Below are 20,431 nucleotides of genomic sequence, written 5' to 3'. Positions count from 1 at the left end.
AATTTGATGACTGCAGTAAATTTCACAATTTTCTTTTTTCACTAATTCAATGGATGAAACTTTTACTTCACTATTTAAAATCGTTTGTTAAATAGAAAGCAACGTGAATGTTCATACATACATGGGATTTTTATAATTTGATTTGGTACAATTGAGTCAGATTACGAAGTTCAGTTAACATAGTCGTAAATCCTAGTCAACATCCTCGTAATTGTTGTTGTTTGTTATTATACCTTCCAAACTTTCTTTTTTAAGAGGTAATTTTTAAAATTTTAAGATTGGATACAATTCTAACTATGAGTGGTGGTACTGGTGCAGAGTTTTAAGTAACCCAAATTTTAGTTGAAATGTAATAGGAATGTAAATTGAACATCGGTTTAAAGATCTATATTGGTTTGGAAAAGAGTATATGATTATGGAATGATTTTCAACCTTTGACTTCTGATGTTGGTAGTTTCTTGCGCCTGATGTTTAAAGCTGCTGACACCCTTCCTGCTTGTTACAATCTATGGAGTATTTGGAAGAGTAGAAATTTATAGCTATGGAAATGAGATGATACAATTGAGGCTTCCATTCATGTTGTATACCCTATGCTCAAGGCATGACCAATGATTGAAAACTAGTGCAAAAAGTAATCATTTAGTCACTTTCCTTGTTTCACATGATATTTGATCTAACAAAATATTAATCTAGCAAACTAATTACTAACATTTATCATTCAAAAAATAAAAAAGAAGTATACTCTGACCGAATGACATTGTTCCTAGTCCAAAGGAAGTCAAGTGCAATATTGCACCGCATCCTTTTACTTCCACCAAAATATAGTTGATATTAGAGCGTGTCTTTTGATATGATCAAGTCTTGTTAACGAGTGTTCCTGAGGCACTATTTAAGCGTTCTAAATTATTCCCTCTGATTACTATTATAAGCAAAAAACTACTTTTTAAGTTCATTGAATGAGGGATGTATGTGGTCATTAAAATAGAGGAGTACATCATTTATTCAATGAACCTAAAAAATAGTGACCAGAGGGAGTAAGTAATTATTCTATAAAAATGTAAAAATTTTCAATTTCCAATGCATTTTATGATGCAAACTTTCACAAAAAGTTACCATTTAAAGTCCTTAACTAGTACTCCGGGGGCACTAGTTAACATTTCTCGTTGTTTTATGCTAGCCAAGACACTGTGTCCTTATCACCCCTCTATTGTAATTGAAATCTTCCATTAGAGGGATAGATTCTTTTGTTAGAAACTCCTTTCATCATCAATATCAAAATATTCATTAAACTTTGACTTTTTAAAATTAATACAATACATTTTTTCTAAATCCTCATCAGAGTTTTATTTTTTTTAGATCAAATAAAACAAAAAAATAATAATTCTATTGGTTTAACAATTCACACAAAGTATTTAAAATAATGCGATGATGAGAAAAAAAAATAGGAGAACTGGAAAAGAAAGAAAAACAATTTTTTTTTATATAATATACCTTTTTTTTTTGGTGTGTGAGCCATATATTCTTTGTATGACCTATATCAGTGGCGTAGTTTTTTCTTTAGAGATTTAACATTTTTGCGTTCTTAGAACAAAATTTGAACCCAAGACCTTTGATCAAGAGAAGTAGAGAATCTAGAGTTCGAATCTTTGCCTTTGCATATAAATATCCATTGAGCTACCAACTGAACTTCATTTAGAAGACAACTAGAAGAGATCTTCTACCATCTCATTCAAACGTTCTTGAGTATTTTTATTTATTCATTTTAGTATAGATAAAAAAAATAAACACAACCATTTAATTGTGGAAATATCAACTAATAGAATAGATCAGATCCACACTTTTTTCCCTTTCTAATCCATGTCTTTATTTATAAGTTAAAGTGACTAAGTGATTACTTCATGCGCCCAAAATATTTATAACTAATAGATGGATATACTAGGCGCCCATAATATATCCCCACAATTTAGATTATTCAGACTCACACTGAGATTAATCATTGAGTTGTCAACGTAACATATTAATTTTTTTTACCGGAACAAGACTATCTTTTAAATAAGAAGGAAAATTTAAATTCTTTTTCAATGCGAGAGTCATATTATCAACTCTTCAACACCATATTGATATTGGTAATAGATGCACAACTCACTACATCACTCAATGGTTATATTACCAAATTTTATCTACTTATATTTTTGTCAAAAAATGAAAACTACTAATATTAAATAATTAAATGCTAAAATTATACTCTAATTCACACACAAAAATAATTATTATAGTTGATGATTTCACATAAATAAATTAAGAAAAATATTAACAATTTTACGAAATTAACCTCAATAATTTTTTTAAGGAAAATTAACCTAAATAATTATTGATTGATTCTGATTATGGTAATGTGCAAACTTAAGTGAATGAATAGTTGAAAAAGAAAGGGAAAAGAAACGAAATGCACTCAAATAATTAATACTCCGAGGCGCAACGCAAAGAAAAGAAACGTTGAAATAAATCACATACTAGAACGGTGGTAGATCCCTTCTCTCTCTCATTTGATTTGCTTCGTTTTCCAATTTTCCAAACCCAATCAATCCCTTTCCTCCTTCAATCGCATATCAGCATCATCATTTCATATCACGGTATATAATAATTGTTTAATATTTTCAATCTTATTGTTATTTTATTGTGTTTATATTTCATGCCCCCAAATTTCATTCATTCATTGTTCTATATACCTGCTCAAATTTCAGTTTACTCGATTTTGCTTTTTTATTTGCTCCATCTTTCATTCATTATTATATTATTAGATTGTGTAGTTGTTCCCTAACTTGTTACGAGTACATACATACATACATACATGTAATAATAATAATAAATGTACAAAATTAGTTGGATTGGATGATTTCATGTTACATAGATTATAATATGTAACACGACATCATCACATTCGTTCTGGACCAATGTCCGTCCATGTGGTGTCAACTCACTGGTAAGAGCTTGACTTTGTAACCTCGAGGGATAGACTTCAAAATCCCATATGGGACAATGTAGAATTAGAAATGAAAGCATTCTAAAGTAAGTTGCTTGAGCATATAGAACCATTGGTTAGGAGTGTAGATTAGATAGAGGACAGTCCAATAATTTGAGATAGAGAAGGGATCAATAAAACATTAATGTCAAGTCCACACAGACACCATGTAAACATACAGTTTTTCATTTATATATTATTAATTTATCTATATCTGGGCTGCTTTTTTTTTTTTTTTTTCCCTATCTCAGGTTAACCACACTCATGCTGAGTGTGTTTTATACAATGTCGACGTGATTTTCTTGTGTCTAAATAACACACCTGTCAAGAAAAACTTAATCAAACCATTAAAAGAGGTTTGGATGGCCTATTTTTTATATGATTTTTAGCAGGATATTACAGCGTCTTTTGATCCTTGTAGCTTACCTGACCTTAATGAGAGAAAGACTTTTGTTTGTTGTTGAAGGTTTATACATCCTTTTTAGTCTGTGAAGCTAAATTTATTTAGAGGTCCAGAAACCTCTGCCTTGTCCGGTTTCATGCCCAAAGGGATCTCATGTCTGAAGATGTCCCAGATATAAAGCCATTTGGGTGATTTCACCCTGCATCATAAACTTTGGTGCTATAATTTGACAAGTTGTTTGCAAACACTTTAGTAGTGTTAGTTACATGGATTACTGATACCATAGAAATCATCTCCTTTGAATCATGATTCTTGATATTGTCTTGCCTTTGGTTATATATACAGGTCTACCTGTCTTATTTAATGCTTAAAGTTGTATCCTTTTTTTGATTTCTTCGCAAGAATGTTCTAATACATTTTGACATAATAACAGGGTTTGATATTATAAAGAGTTGAAGTGTAAGTTGGAGTTCAAAGGACTGAGGGGAAAACAAGGAGAGAAGTTGTTTGAGGTATTGACATATGTTGACTTTACCTTCTGCAGAAGTTTATATCTAGACATATCTATAAAAATAACTCGTCCCAAATGATTAAGTGTTAAGAGTCCCACATCGGTTAGGAGTTGGCCTGACAATTTGTTTATAAGTGGGGGCAATCCTCACCTCACAAGCCGGTTTTGTGGGGTTGTGTTAGGCCCAACCACGATTTCTAATATGGTATCAGAGCCTCTTCACGATTCTTTGGGCCACCTGTTATCAGGTTTCCGTTATCGGGCCACCCGTCATTTATGTTCACGCTTCAGATGTGTAATCCTGAGCGTGAGGGGGTGTGTTAAGAGTCCCACATCGGTTAGGAGTTGGCCTGACAATTTGTTTATAAGTGGGGGCAATCCTCACCTCACAAGCCGGTTTTGTGGGGTTGTGTTAGGCCCAACCACAATTTCTAATATTTAGCACCTTTTAGAGATTCGACTCAAGAATTATTAAACTCGCAAGTCACAGTTGTATTTGCCAACAAATGTTTTTCAGGGGACAAATAAGTTCACTCTAAAAAAACTGGTGGGTTCAGTTGTGCTAATGTTTAGAAAGCTACTGATCTTTTTCGTTTTACTTCCCTCCCTCTGCATCAAGCTTGCAGCTTCATTGATCTAACCATAACTGGGCTGTGGGAAGTGACTTTTTGCAGGCTAAAATAACTATCAACCTTAATTTGGAAATCTGTTTGCGCATAAATCTCATCAACAAGTTTAGCATCCATACTTTGATTTTTGTTATGCTAGGAGAAGACTTAACAATCTGCCTTTTTTTTTTTTTTTTCAAACTATTTTATGCGAGGAAGAAAACATAATATATAGAAAACCTTTTATCGTGTTTTAACGAAGGCTAAAAACAAGATGATGAAACAAATATTTTTGGGGAAGTTCAATAACCTTCGTTGGAAGACTTCTGGATCGTTTGATCAATGCTTTTCCATTCCTGAAAATGTTATCAACTTATTACTGTTCATCATCCTTTATGCTTCTTTTCTTCACATATGCAACCTCAAGGTGGAAAGGCACACAAGGAACCCATGGGTGCTAAGCCACCCTGTAATACGTTGAGGTGTTATCCGTATGCCAGGGAAAAAAATGACAGCACTAAAAGTAGCCATATGATAGAAACTGGTACCAAAATACAAATTAATATTAATTAATATTCTAATAGATTCCCAAATAATTTTAGAGTCTTGGGTCTCTCCATCCAAGAATGAGAGCTTGGTTCTCCGGTTCTCCCAACCAATAACTAGTCCCCAATAAAATGCCTACTGACGTTGTCCTTCAGATTCCCTATTCCTCTAGCAACTTATTCTCTAGTAACTGCCAAGAAACGTAACTGCTTCCTAATAGATAACTGTTGCACATTAATATAATAATTGCAGGCTAATGAAACAGTAACTGCCTAATAATAGTAGGCCTAACACCATATCCCTCTCCTCCAGAACATGATGTTTTAGATATATCATTGAAAAATTGAAAGCTGTATTTTTTTGCTCTCTTAAATCTTCCCCTCACAAAATTAAAAAGGCTCTAAATTTTTCTGGTTTCATTCATCCATCATAAACTATGGTAAACTTCATTTGTCATCATGTTTGAGTAACATTTTGGCACTAAGGGGTGATATTATCTTTGATTTTGATATTGTAAACTTAGATATCCCCTTATCCGCTTTTTGGTCATGTTGCAAGATCTGTACTTTATTGGTGATAGTTATAAATTTATGGAAATGTATTTCAGGGAAAGATTATTTCTGATTTGATTCTCACTAGCAGTATTTTTTTTTCTCAAGAAAGAATTATGTAAAATTGAATGGAAAATTGATTCTCACTAGCTTTAATAAAACTAATAGAATAAACAGAACCTTTGCAGATAAAACTTATACCCCTCCTTCCCTTCTGGGTATAATTTTACTACGGTTGTATACTAAAAACTGATGCTTTCAGGTATTCTGAAAAGTTTGATTCTTTTGGACAAAGGTCTGGATGCTGATGGTGGATGCACTCTACTTTAGAAACACCCAACTGTTGCTTCATAAGGTATATATCATATAATCTTAAGATTTATTTTTTGGAAATACAGTTTGTCACTCATATATGTGTTCTGTCCTCCAGCTTTCTTTTGTAGTTTTTGCTCGTGTTTCTGATCCTTGTTCTCATATTAGGTGATATTCTAGTATTGGAGAAAGCCAGAATCCATGATGGTTGTTTATTGTTGATTTGTTTCTACCCACCGGAAAGTCAGCAACTCTTGGGACTCACAGATGGCATTTAATAATGAAGAAGAGAAGACAGAGGATTACCTTTTCAAAATTGTCTTAATTGGTGATTCAGCTGTTGGGAAATCAAATTTACTCGCAAGATTTGCCAGGGATGAATTTTATCCTAATTCAAAGTCAACTATAGGAGTAGAGTTCCAAACTCAAAAAATGGAAATTAACGGAAAGGAAGTTAAAGCGCAGATATGGGACACAGCTGGGCAAGAGAGGTTCAGAGCTGTTACTTCTGCATATTATAGGGGTGCAGTTGGAGCACTTCTGGTATATGACATCAGCAGGCGTCAAACGTTTGATAGCATTGGTCGATGGCTTAACGAACTTCACAGTAAGAATTATAACTATGTTTGAATCTTTCTTTGCCTTGAAATTTTTCTTGTTCTTTCTATGTTTGAGGTAAATGATCAGGAACTGTTAATTTCTCACTAAACTTGACATTGGTACAATATAGAGAACATTTATGATACTGAAAATTAATGGCCCTTTTTGGGGTAAGTTTAATGGCCTTATAGTACTTATATGGTCCTATATGTAAATAAACAAAATTATGCCTCTTCATTCTTTTCCTTGAGGCGATTTTATTCTGTAAATACTGAATTGCAAATTTTCATTTGAATAAACCCTCAATTTAATCTCTAAAGTTTCACTCTCTTTCTCCAACTTAGTTTCTAAAGTTTTTAAAAAGAGTAAGCAATCTTTGAAGTATATGGAACTCGTCACTTTAGTATATGCTTTTAAGATGCTAGGGACTAACACGCCATATTTTCATATACTTAGACTAAAATGAGGGATGCCATATACGTTTTTTTTTTTTTTTTTTTTTAAGAAGGGGATGTCATATACGTTAAGAGACTAATTATTTGTATATACTTTAGAGACTAAATTGAAGAGAGTGATACTTCAAAGGCTAATGGTTTACTATTTTAGGTTCTTAAGCTACTTCACCAACAGTGTAAAGTTTTATTGTGTCTTTTCATTTGAATTTGAACTTCTGCATCTTTATGCCAGTCTTGTTATTCTTCGACATACATGTACACACATATTGATGGTTGTTTTTTTCCTTTTGTTTTTGCTTTGATTCAAAAACATGTACTCGCATATATTGGTGGTTGTGAATATGATGAAATGATGATTAAGTGCACTGGTGTATTATTTAACAGCTCACTCTGATATGAACGTTGTCACAATACTTGTTGGGAACAAGTCAGATCTTAAGGATGCGAGAGAGGTACCTACGACGGAAGGCAAGGCGTTAGCTGAGGCACAAGGTTTGTTCTTTATGGAGACATCAGCACTTGATTCATCAAATGTAGTTGCTGCTTTTCAAACAGTTGTAAAAGAAATCTACAACATATTAAGCCGGAAGGTTATGATGTCTCAAGAGCTCAAGAAAGATGATGCTTCCTGGATTGAAAATGGAAAGACTGTTGTTCTACAACAAGAAGGGGATCGATCAGCAGAAGGGGAGACAAAAAGGGGTTGTTGTTCGAAATAGGTTTGATACTATAGTGACTCCAAAACTATGTTCTTATTATAAGTTATTCAACCAAACCTGAAAATGCCGCTAGGTTATTCAGGATTGATCTTAATGTTTGCTCAAAGGAATTTTGGAGTAGAAATTGTGGACGCACTTCAAGCACAATTAAAAGGATTGAAAACACAAATGTTGCGCCGCAGTTTCATTAATTGAACACCTGCAAAAAGTTAATAGACAGGAAAATGGAAGAGTTGCTCAGCATGAGAAGAGACGCCAAAATATCTGAAAAATCATTTTTTCTTACATGCTTAAACTCATAAAATTACTCCTTTTTTATTTTTATTTTTAAAATCGGCACTATTACATTTAGAATTTTAAATTTTTAAAAATTCAGACCTAACATATTACGTGTGAACAATAGTTTTACAAATTTCTATTTTCATTCCCTAATATTTTCAACAAATTTGTTTCTTGAATGATTATTAGAATAACTTAAGCTTTGTATTGACAGAAGAATAACTTAAGTTAAAACTCTTTTTTACGGTTCATATTTGAATTTATTGATATATTGGGCACTATAAATTAAGAATGTTTTTTTAGAAATAACCCAATGTCTGGCCCAAATAAAAAAAGAAATAACTTAAGTTAAAACTCTTTTTAACGGTTCATATTTGAATTTAATGATATATTGGGCACTATAAATTAAGAATGTTTTTTTAGAAATAACCCAATGTCTGGCCCAAATAAAAAAAGAAATAACCTAATGTCTTTTTATATTAAACAAATGGACTTCCACTATACAAAATTCCTAGCAAACGATAAGACGCCAGAAGCTATACAACAATATCAACACAACACCCAAGCCTTATCCCATTAAGTGGGGTCGGCTACATGGATCAAATTACGCCAGTTCTATCATAAATCATATTTGGATCCAATTCGCTGACCTCTGATTTGTGTTTTTTATATTGCACTATCACTGTGTATGGATTGAGAAAACTCCTAGTTGTATTTCTCTTTCAGCATTCGATTTGATGCCCACGTCCAAAAAAAAAAAAAACTTGGTATGTTTTGATTCTCTTTTAATCTTAAATGAAATGCATTGGTTCTTAAAAAAAATGATAAGCTTTCATTTTGCTTTGCTTAACATTGCTACAACAAGGTAAACTACTCCAACAGATCATACAAAGTATCAGATAACATTCTCAAATGACCAAATACCACAATCAAAACAGCAAACATCTATAATTGGATATGTAAAATTCATCAATGAATGAACAAGAAAAATAGAGAACCCATATCCAGGTTTTTAAAACCATGATTGGCAATAAATTTCTTTTTCCGATGAAATACAATCGAATTTCGTACAAATTCATTCAAGTTCAATTTTCCGTCTAGCAAAATGAAGAGAGACCATATAGTCAAACATTGAGAATGAGTAACAAACATAAATAGTCTATAACACCAGAAAAATCCATTCAAACATCCCCATATACCGTACTTTTAGTATCTATGCAAGAATCACATAACATATCAGCTTATTAAAAGTGTAGCATGGTACAAAGCGTTGATACGAAAATGATACCATCAACTCAATAGACACAAGGTAGATACACTAGTACAACAAATTAAATTATAAATTACATAAAACTTCACTTTTTTTATTTTAAAATAGATAGAAGGGAGATCAACAGAGAATTAAGATCTTTCATTCCTTGAAACGAAAACTCACAACATGTTGCAAACAATACATTACAAACAACTCACTCAAATGAAGAACATAAGAGCATCTCCAATGGGGGGTCCTTACTTAACAAGTACCACTCCCTGTTAAGGACCCTCCATTGGAGGGAGAAAAAATGAGTCCCCCGTTAAGGAACGGGCAACTATATAAGGAACGGGCAACTTAATAGGTACTTTTATTATAAAATTATAAATAAGTGATGTGTCACGTGAGATCCATTTAATGAGTCCTTGTTAGGGAACTACCATTGTGGATGCTCTAAGGATGCCACTTTTGCAAAAGTCCACTTCGAGAAATCAAATTCCAACATGAAGCCAATGACCTACATATTAACAGCAAATTATTACTATTGTGGAGATTTGACTGCTCAGAATGAAAGGATTCCAACCAAAAACCTCGAGGGCACAACACAATAAAAACCTTATAATTATTAATGTAGAATAAAAAAAAATACAAAGAATATGCCAGAAGAAATGTAAAGTGAGGCAAAATAAATAAATAAAATTAGGAAAAATAAAATAAAATTTACTTTGATGACCGAACCAGAAATATTGCCAAAAGATTTTTACAATTATATGGAAGAAAATGTTCACCTTTTTTGTAATTTGGATGGCATGTGATTTCTATCTCCTTACTAAGATTAAATTCTGCAAGGGGAACTTCCCACACATTGAGAACTTCAAGCTTCTCTAAGTGTTGGATTCCAGAAGGAACCATCTTGAGGTTGGGGATTTCGAATAACTCAAACTTTTTTAGAGAATGCAATGCTCCTTTATCGATAACAATTGAATTCAAGTTGGGCAAGGGTCCAATGTACAGTTCCTTTAGATTTTGACAACCTCCATCATGAAAATGTAAACTTTCGCCTTCATAAGCATTGTAAATGATTATGAGGGACAACAAATTTGGCATGGTTTCTAGATACTTAATTGGATCATCAGTTAAGAAGGAATTTGCTAAATCAAGCTTAACAAGATTTTTAAGTTGAGGAATCCACTCTGGAAACTTCTCCAACTTGCCACCTAGTTGAAGATTTCGAAGCATAGGTGGAGGCGAAACCAAATGTAAATCAATGACATCATGAAACATATAATCTCCCCTTCTTGACACAATGCATAATTTCTCCAAGTGTCGCATCTCATTCAATGAGGAAGATAAAGCGATTGAATGTTCTGGCCTCACATCAAACAAGCTAAACTTCCTTAACTGCCTAAGCTTTCCAAACTCTTTAATTAACTCTATTCCACCCTTACCAATTTTCACTTCACTCAATGTTTGTAGAGATTCCAGGCATCCTATAACATCCTTCAATTGAAACAAACACATATTGTAGCCCTTAAGATGGCGTAGCTTTCTAAGCTTGCTAATCTCCTTGGGTATAACTCTAAAAGGAGTAGACCTTAGATCCAAGGTCTCCAGATTTAGGAGAATACCGATCCATCTGGGAAGTGCATATTGGTATCGACTGGTTATACTCTTGAAGCTTAAATATTTCAAGTGGATCAGACTTCTAATATGTTTAAAATCAACAAACAATCCGACATCTTGAAAATCAAACACCTTCATTGTCCTCTGCTTTTTTAATATTCTACTCATGATGGATTTCTCTACATAATTTGTGAATAGAAATAGTGACCGAATATGTGAGTTTTCAATACATGCTCTGAAATCATTGGAGTTGGTTGCTATTGATAGGCGTCTGATAGTTCCACTTAAAGATGAATGACCATCTTCACTGAAATGCCTGCAAAAACTTAATTCCTCACACTTTTCAAGGATCATCATACGTATCAGATCATGAACACAACAACTTCTAGTTTTTCCATCAATTCTAACTGAGGATACTTGCACCAAACATCGACGAATCAACTCTGTTAAATATCCTTCTGCAATTTCTTCCAAAGTCTTCCTACTTTCCTCCTTCACAAACCCTTCAGTCCACTGTAGAATCATTCTCTTTGATTTAACTTCATAATCTTCTGGATACATTCCAAAATATAACAAACATGATTTAAGATAAAAAGGCAAATCATCGTAGCTAAAACCTAAAATCCTTTTTATCCCGGTCAAATGGAAATCATTCCTTAGCTCTAAAGTCATATTTTCACTAAATCTCTGCCATTCAAATGCATTTCTCTCCTTTGTAGATAAAAGACCACCAATAGTCACAATTGCTAGTGGTAAGCCCTTGCACTTCCTAGCAATTTCAAAAGATATATCAACGAGCTCTTTTGGACAACATCCTTCAAAGTCAAATTGAAATGCCTTCTTATTGAACAAATCAAATGATTTTTCTTCGGTTAAAGGTTGTAGCTCATGCACTTCAATAAAAGAAGATTTCTTACAATACACGGCAACATCCATATTTCTTGTGGTAATAAATATCTTACTACCATTTTTATGATCACTCACAGCATATTCAATCTCATCCCAAAAATATTTGTTCCATACATCATCAAACACAAAAACATACCTCTTTTTCTGCAAGTACTTTCTCAATTCAGAAATCAAGCACCTCCATCCATTTCAGTGATTTCTTTAGGAGGATCTTCTCCTTTTTGTTCATAAAGCTTCTTCAACATGCGTCTCAGCAATACTTCAATATTGTATGATTGTGACACTGTGATCCATACACGACATTCAAAGTGTCCCACAACCTCTTTGCTATCAAAAACCTTTTTAGCAAGAGTGGTTTTTCCTTGCCCTCCCATCCCAACTACAGAGATGACAGTGTGCTCTACTCTTCCCTTTACCAGCCAATCAATCAATCTATTTTTGGGTTCTTGAAAGCCTACAACTTCATCTTCATCGATGTATAAAGCAGCCATTCGTGGGTCGTGCCATTTGGCATTTTGGATTCCTCTAAAGCTGCTAGATCCTTGGATTCGGAAACGATATCTTTCACTTCTTTCTTTGATCCCACAAACAACTGACTTGATGTCTTGAATCTCAGAAGCTATTTGATGGCGAGGAATCATAGTTTTGAGCAAATGAGCAACCTTATGGAGTAGAGATATGCATGCAGGATCACGAGGTTGCAGCCCTACATGGATCATATAATCATCAATGACATCTTCTATGCGAAAAGCTACTTCCCTAACTTGCTTCACCCACATCTTGGCTCCTTCAGTAGTGTTGTCTCCTTCAGCTGCAGCTCTTCTATCAGCATCTTTAAGGAAGGCTTGAATGCTTTCCAGTTCATCTTTAATGTCTGCAAATTCTTTGTGAACACCTTTCAGTAGTTTGGTTTCTGCTGTTAACAATGGAAGCAGTTGATCAATAGCAAAAGACACTGCCATTTCTGCCATTGTGAGATTTTTTGTTATTATGTGAGATGAAGACTAAACTTACTCTTAACTGAGATTTGTTTAGTGCAATCTATGCAGTTAGTGGAAGACGGAGTTTCGCTTAGTCCTAGTTAAATAATATTTTGAGCAAGTTGATAGTAATTATCGAGAAATGACGCTTGTACAACTATTGTGTGACAACTTTCTCTATCATAAATGTCCTATAAGTTGCCACATAAACGATCGTACCAAAACTTGTTAAAAAACGAGCTACACATCTGTAGGGGTAATCAAACAGTATTAGTATAATCAAACATGTCATTTTTTAATATTTTGAGGCGAGCTAACCAAGTTTTATTCACGTGATTTAGGTAAGAATTTTGCTTATCGATAAAAGTAACTAAACAATATTAATTAGTTACGTAATGTACCAAAACAAGAAAATGACTAGTGCTTGATGCTTGTCGGTGTTAATTTTACAGGGTTTGAACTCCTCCTTACGGTGTCAGATTATGTAATATTTTTAATTCCCTAAGAAATTGGATTTTTTAAATAAATTACCTCCTACTCTCGTCATATCCAATCGGCTAATGTGAACAATTTTTATTTTCTTTACATAATACGTAACATAATAAAAGAACACTTAATGAAATTGTAAAGATATAGTTAAACATGTTGGATATCGGAGTAACAAAATATTATCACGCAATTAAAATAAGAGATAGGAAAAGAGGAATTGAAGGCACAATATTTACGTGGAAACCCCTTAACAAATGAGAGGAAAAACCACGGGGGCAATAATAGAGAACTTTCACTAACCGAAAGAAATTACACGATCTCTCTCTAAAGACAGAGAAAGCATGATTACATTCTCACTTATAAATAGGATAATACTAACACTAAGTAGGAGAAACCTCATAGAAGAAACTATTTATTCTCTCTATTTTTCCTCTCTTAACTCGACAAAATCAAAACACTTGTTGTGTTACTTAATTACTTTGTTCTGAGATGGGATGTCTCCCCTGGTTGCCAATGCCTTCTATATATGTGGTGGAGTAATTTCACTATTTGACCTGTTCCATTTATTGCACCTATTGCAATTTTCAACTTTGTGCATTAAACTAGAATGAGAACTAAGAAAATTATGAGAAACAATGTTTGACTTTCACCTAGAGTAACTTTACACATGTTCATAATCTCCCACTTAAGTCTACTTTTATGATCTTTCAATAGGTCATACGATCGAGGATCAACACCTTATAAACTTGTCAGTATTGATTTTGTCAACACATCTACTAGGTTATCATTAGTGTGAATCTTCAGCATATCCACAGTTCTCTCTTCCACTACTTCTGAAGTAAAATGATATTAAACGCTTATATACTTCGTCCTTAAATGAAAAGTTGGATTCGTTGCAATGTGCAAGACACTTTAACTGTCACAACACATAGTAATGTGTTGCTGCTTGTGTCCAAGTCCCTCCATTAACCTTTGCTTCCAAATAACTTCCTTGCAAGTATGGGTAACTGCCTTGGATAACCAACTTACTACTCCTACTGCAAGTGTGAACACATAGATTTTCTTTTATCATGATCAACTGCAAAATCTGAATCGACTTAACCCTCACAGTTAACTCAGATTCTCCGAAACATATTGCAACATCTGAGGTTCATTTAACGTACCTCATAATTCTCTTAACATCATTTTGATGCTATTTACTATGATCCTCCATAAACCGACTAACCACTCCCATTCTTTGTGAAATGTCTTGTCTAGTACATATAATGACATACATAAGGCTTCCCACCGTTGATGCATACAATACTCAAGACATTTCTATCCTCTCGCTTCATTTCTAGGACTTGTTGAGGCAAAATCCCTAATTAATTTTAAAGATAATAAACTAATATGATTAAAGAATTAATGGACTTTGATTATTTCCTTGGTATTTAACTTGTGCTCTTGAGTTTTTTACTAAGACAGGAACAAGGCTTAAATCATACCAAGAATCAAGTAATCAAAGGACATTTGATTTCAAGATCTAACACTGAGATCAGAATGTTGCTCAGAGATCAGAATGTTCGCACAAGAGATCATAAGGTTGCTTCTATACAAGCCCAGAATCTCAAGAACATAGATCAAGGTCATGCAAGGCACATGTGACATAAATAAATGTCAAGAGAAGTACTTCTGCATGGATCAAGCAATAAAGGCATCTATGATGATTAACAGATTAATGGACTTTGATAGTTCTTGGTATTTGTGCATTCTTGAGTGATTAACCAAGACACAAACAAAGTTTAAATCATACCAAGATACAAGAAATCAAAGTACATTTGAATTCATGAACTAACTCTGAAGTTCAGAAAGTTAGTTCAGAATGTTGATCAGAAAGTTGATCAGAACGTTCTGATGATAGTCCAGAAGGTTGTTCATAAGCAAACCCAGATTCATCAAGAACGTGAAGAACATGCAAGCACACTTGACATGAATTAGAGGTCCAGAAAGGTACATCTGCATGGATCTATCAACAATAAAGGCATGAACAAAGATTTATGTCAAAAGGATCTTTAATGTTCATCCAAGACTATGAACATTAAAGTACTAGGACTATTCCAATGAGAATATCATCCTAGATGTTGCATTCACTGCACTTCAGTCGTGTCTCTACTATTAGGATTGATTACATCAAACGTAGTCTTACAAATCATCCTTAAGTGAGCACAAATGAAACATTCTGATGATCAGAATGTTCACTCCTGCACATGCTTCCAGCCATGAACAGTGTAGTTGGTAGAAAGAAGAAAAAGGTAGCAAAAGGAGATCTTGCATCAGAGATAACTTGTACTCTGAACTGAATCAAGCAGATTTCCTGAAAGCATGGGCTTGAAGTTGCAGACCCACTATCCTCTCTTTCCTGCACAAAGTCCAAGACAGATTTGGTTCACTTTATCCTACTTTTCCAGCAACTTTTGAAGCATATGGAGAAGCTACTTTTTGGAGGATAAAACTCAAACAAATCTCACATCACGTGCTGGGCAAGCCCAGAAATTCATCCAACATTCATCCATGATGAACCCAGATGAAGAACATCATGAATTTCCAACATTCTGATAAAGAACACAGCAACATTCTGATGTTCATCCTGGGAACGCAACAACATTCTGATGGTCAGAATGTTCACCCGGATTTTCAAGTAAAAGCTTGTGGGGCCCAGGACACGTGGCATAACACCATTGGACACCCTACAACGGCTATTTGAGCCCAAAGACTCTATAAATACAGATCTAAGGCTCAGCAAAACTTGCACCAATGCAAAGCATACAAGAAAACATCTCAAATATGTTTGAAGCTTTAGCATTCGAATTGGTCATCACTGAAGGCTCCTTCTACCTTCTTTGTAGTGTACACCAATTCTTCCTTATCTTGTTACAGATAAGTTCTCCCTCCTTTCTTCTCTGAATTGATCATCACTGAAGGGTCTTTATACCTTCTTTGTAGTGTAAATCAATTCTCTTTGTTATCTCTTGTAAAGATAACTTCTTCTTCTCCCTCCTCTGTTTGTTTCTCAAACATTCAAACTCCAAACATCTTGTAAACTCTCATCTAGCTTTAGGGGTACTAAAGTGTTAGTTTGAGCTGAAGGTGTAAAAGTCTAAGTGGGTAACTTAGCAAGAAGAAAAGAAAGTCTCATCTAGCTTTAGGGGTACTAAAGTGTTAGTTTGAGCAAAAGGTGCAAAAGTCTAAGTGGGTAACTTAGCAAAAAGGTGCAAGCCTGCTGAGGCTTAGAGAATACAGTTGATGCAATTGTTCAGGTGAACAAAATTGTAAGGTGCAGGATTTGAGAGGTTATCTCAAGCATCATAGTGGAAACTCTCATAAGATTGTGAGGAGTGGACTAACCCACATGGGGTGAACCACTATAAACTTCTGTGTGTTGATTCTCTCTTCCCTATACTCTTTACTTACTGCAAACACAAACACACACAAACACATTTACTTTGTTAAACTGTTTTTGCACTCAGACACCAGAACATTCTGAAGTCTGCTTTAAACTGTTTTGCACTCAGACATCAGAACGTTCTGAAGTCTGCTATTAACTTAACTATTCCAAGTTTCCACTTGAGAATCATTTTTTAAGTTGCAGGATAATTTTAAAGGGTCACAATTCAAACCCCCCCTTCCTTGTGACTATTTTATTCACTTCAATTGGCATCAGAGCCCGCCTCTATGGGTTGAGCACTTAACAGTGTATGAGGAAAAGATCCAGAAGGAAGTGATGTCAAAACCTGCAAATCAAAGTGCATGTCACATCTGAATGATCTCTGAAGAAGAAGATGCAAAGATGGCAACCAGAGATGATTCTGAAGAAAAAGGAGAAGTCAACACATGAGTAAAGACAAACACAAGAAGTGAAGAGGTAAGAAATTCTAATCCTTATCTTTTATATAAAGTGTTTAAAAATATCTCATATGACTCATGCATTTTATCTTAAAAGTATGAACTTTTAAAATAATAACTTTTCTTGTATAAAGAAAGAAAATGTGACTCATGCATTTTAAAATATTTGAGAAACATAAGATTCTCAATATGCAAAAATTTGTAAGATTTAGAAAAGTCTGAATTTTTGAAACAAAATGATATTTCTAAAAGGGAAGTAAAATTTTGAAAATGACATATTCAACTTTTTAAAGTCTGTTAAGACCTTTCAAAAAAAAGGCTGGTTTAGGTTTCATAACCTATCACTAACAAAAGTGAGAAGGTAAATAAAAATGATCATTTTGAAAAAGAATTCAACCATTTCAAAAAGACATTTTATCCTAAATTAATATTGGTCTCAAAAGGTTGAGATTGGTAAAACATAATGTTCTTATTACAACAAATCTGATTATCTTAAATCAGAATGTGGTCATAAGAAAGAATCTCTCCAAAAGAGAGTCACTAACCTTCAAGGACCCAAAGTAATATGGGTACCAAAAGCTTTGTCAATCTGTGATGCAGGAATATTTGCTTCCAAGATTATATGTGAAGAAAATGTTCAATCACTAGAAGATAAGCAAATGGAATTTGCAACTAGTTTTGATCACAACACAGATGATCTAAAACTCAGACCTCAACACTGATGTGTTTCAAGATGATGGGAAAAACAGTTCAGACTGTTCAAGAAACATCTGAAATGGAAGATCAGAATGTTCAGGTGTCTGCAGATCAGAATGTTCAAGAAAATGCTCCTGATGATGAAGCTACTCAATTCAAAAAAATTGAAAGCTTCAAAGTTCATCCCTCTGGTTTCAAGCAAAAACAAGAAGACTTCTCATGAATTGGATTTCACACTCACATTCAACCATGTTAAGATGTCTCTGAAAAAGTGAAGTGTATAAGAAAGATTATCAAATCTTTAATATAAAGAATTTGACAACAATGAGGATTCTCTAACAATGGATCAAGACATCCCTGAAGAAACCTTTCAAGAAGTTGCAGATATTGCTAAGAAAGCTGTTCAGAAAATTGATGAAGCTCAGAATGTTGAACAACTTCAAAAGGAAGTTGATATTGCTGAGAATGGAAGTCAGCAATTTGAAGCAATACCTCAAATATTGACATTGCAACCAATAAGGTTTGGGAAGCTGATGCAACTACTGAGGCATGAATTCAGAAAAGTTGATGCAGCTACTAAAAGATGGAACTCAGAAAGTTGATGAAGTTCCTGCATAACAACTTCAGAAGTTTGATGAACAAGAAATTGTTCTAGAATCTGATGAGGATGAGCTAGCTGGAAATCAAGCTGGTTTTGATCTGAATATGGAGGAATTCAGCTCAGACTTCAATGCAAGTGTCTTTGAGGATTCTCAGATGGAAAATGATGGAACAATTCCTTCAACTAAAGTTCAGAATGTTCAAAGAAACATTCTTCATGAACAAAGCATTCCATCTGTTGATCATATGTCTGCAGATCCTGAAACATATGGATATGTTAAAAGACACTCATATCAGAAAGATGGAAAGAATAAGAAGAGGAGAAAGCTACATATGATTAAGCTGCTTCAGAAAGTCATGCTTATTGATGCTTGGAGTTCTCCATCCAAATGAGAAAGTATTTCAAAGAAAGAGAATCATGCTCTCTTCATTGAATCTCAAAGTAAGGAACATCATCCTATAAGGTACACATTTATTTGCACTATAATAAATATGATGATTGAATGCATGTTTAATATGTGCTTATATCAAATGTTTAAACTTAAATGCAATAATTGTTTCATACTTTGTTCATACTCCTTTCATGATGGTATGATACTCATTTACAACTACACAAGTCATAATTGATGTTTAAAATCATTACTTGATGTCTTATGCTTTAACTGTGTTACATCAATTTGTGAATACTTATCTTTTCACATTTGAAATAAATGATTCTGATACATTTCTATCTGAGTTATTAACATGAGTTGCAAACTAAATAATCATTAGTGTTAAATAATTGATAGGAAGATTTATGTTTAATCATAAAAGTTGAATCATGATTTAAAACAAAAAAATGTCTTAATTTGTCAAACTTCAGAATAATCTGAAATGTGAAGACATTCTCTTGATTTCAATATGGTTTATGAAAATACCATTCTTCAAACATGATCTCAAATGAATCTTATGTTTGAATTGATCATTAGAAGATTTTTTATATACTTGATCCTCATTTTGATATTGTGTGTGATCTTGTTATAATCTTCAAAAACTGCTCTAAGGTCTGCATAGTTTGCTCTTAAACCTATATTGACCCTGCTTTGAGCATAAAAGTTTGTTTTAAACACTGTTGAATAATTATCTTACTTTAATTGCAAATTAAAGACAAAGATAAAATTGTAAGCATCAATATGTACTAGATTTCAAACATATGCAAAAGAATCTCATTTAACTCCAGTTAAAAGGATTTTTAGAAATCTAGTAGGTACTACTGATCTTGGCCTTTGGTATAGAAAAGGTTCTTGTTTTGATCTTGTAGTGATGCTGATTTGAGAGGAAGAATACAAGTGGCTCTTGTCAACTCTGAGGACAAGCAATTGATTGGATGGTCTTGCAGAAAGCAAAACACCATTGCTGAAGCTGAGTATGCATTTGCAGCTAGCTGTTGCTCTCAAATTTTATGGGTAAGAAATCAGTTGCAAAATTACTCACTAAGGTACACAAGTACTCCTATTTTTTTTGTGATAATGCAAGTGCAATTAATCTTTCTAAGAATCCTATTCAGCATTCTAGGTCTACACATATTGAAATAAAGCATCATTTCATTAGAGACCATGATCAGGAAAAGAATATTGCATTAAGCTTTGTTGATACTGAAAATCAACTAGCTGACTTTTTCACAAAATCCATTGTTGAGGATAGATTCAATTTTCTTAAAGAAAAATTGTTAATCATGAAAAATCCCAATAAAGAATGATTACAGATCACTAAGGGCCTTAGACTAAACCCCTTGATGTCATCTGATGCAAATCAGATAGATCTATCTCAATCTAGACATTCATCAGAATGTTCCTGAGTTCAGAATGTTCAAAACCTGAAATCTGGGTCAGAAATCTCATGCGTGAGATTTTGTGTTGATTTTCTCCAGAAATATTTCTATAATCTTAAGCATTTAATGCTTGGTTATAAGAAGTTACATTTAAGGTTTAACCACCATGTAAAACCTTAACTAT

At 33.6% G+C, this 20,431-nt stretch overlaps 1 protein-coding gene and 2 pseudogenes across 3 annotated transcripts; 2 read left to right on the top strand and 1 right to left on the bottom strand.

Moving 5' to 3' along the window:
- The first annotated feature begins 2,482 nt into the window (after positions 1 to 2,482).
- On the top strand, positions 2,483 to 7,973 carry RABA5A (RAB GTPase homolog A5A). Of its 2 annotated transcripts, none has more exons than XM_085732885.1 (5): positions 2,483 to 2,633; positions 3,859 to 3,937; positions 5,935 to 5,996; positions 6,122 to 6,560; positions 7,393 to 7,973. In XM_085732885.1, exons 4-5 carry the CDS (start codon positions 6,221 to 6,223, stop codon positions 7,725 to 7,727), a joined length of 675 nt encoding a protein of 224 aa, XP_085589011.1. In that variant the 5' UTR covers positions 2,483 to 2,633; positions 3,859 to 3,937; positions 5,935 to 5,996; positions 6,122 to 6,220; the 3' UTR covers positions 7,728 to 7,973. The 2 variants fall into 2 exon arrangements, with proteins under 2 accessions (XP_085589011.1, XP_085589003.1); XM_085732877.1 differs by having other exon boundaries at positions 5,904 to 5,996.
- A 1,376-nt stretch (positions 7,974 to 9,349) lies between these two features.
- On the bottom strand, positions 9,350 to 12,810 carry LOC146956944 (disease resistance protein RPM1-like; annotated as a pseudogene). The gene is made up of 2 exons (XR_015021552.1): positions 10,047 to 12,810; positions 9,350 to 9,775 (listed from the first exon to the last, which is right to left on the bottom strand). The product of XR_015021552.1 is annotated as a disease resistance protein RPM1-like (transcript).
- A 5,368-nt stretch (positions 12,811 to 18,178) lies between these two features.
- On the top strand, positions 18,179 to 20,175 carry LOC146956943 (uncharacterized; annotated as a pseudogene).
- The last annotated feature ends 256 nt before the right edge of the window (positions 20,176 to 20,431 follow it).

Source organism: Medicago sativa, chromosome 1 (assembly GCF_051527215.1).
Source record: "Medicago sativa cultivar Bolivia chromosome 1, Bolivia_mono, whole genome shotgun sequence".
NCBI lineage: Eukaryota > Viridiplantae > Streptophyta > Magnoliopsida > Fabales > Fabaceae > Medicago > Medicago sativa.
The sequence above is the reverse complement of the archived record's forward strand: the minus strand, read 5'-3'. Positions and strand labels throughout refer to the sequence as shown.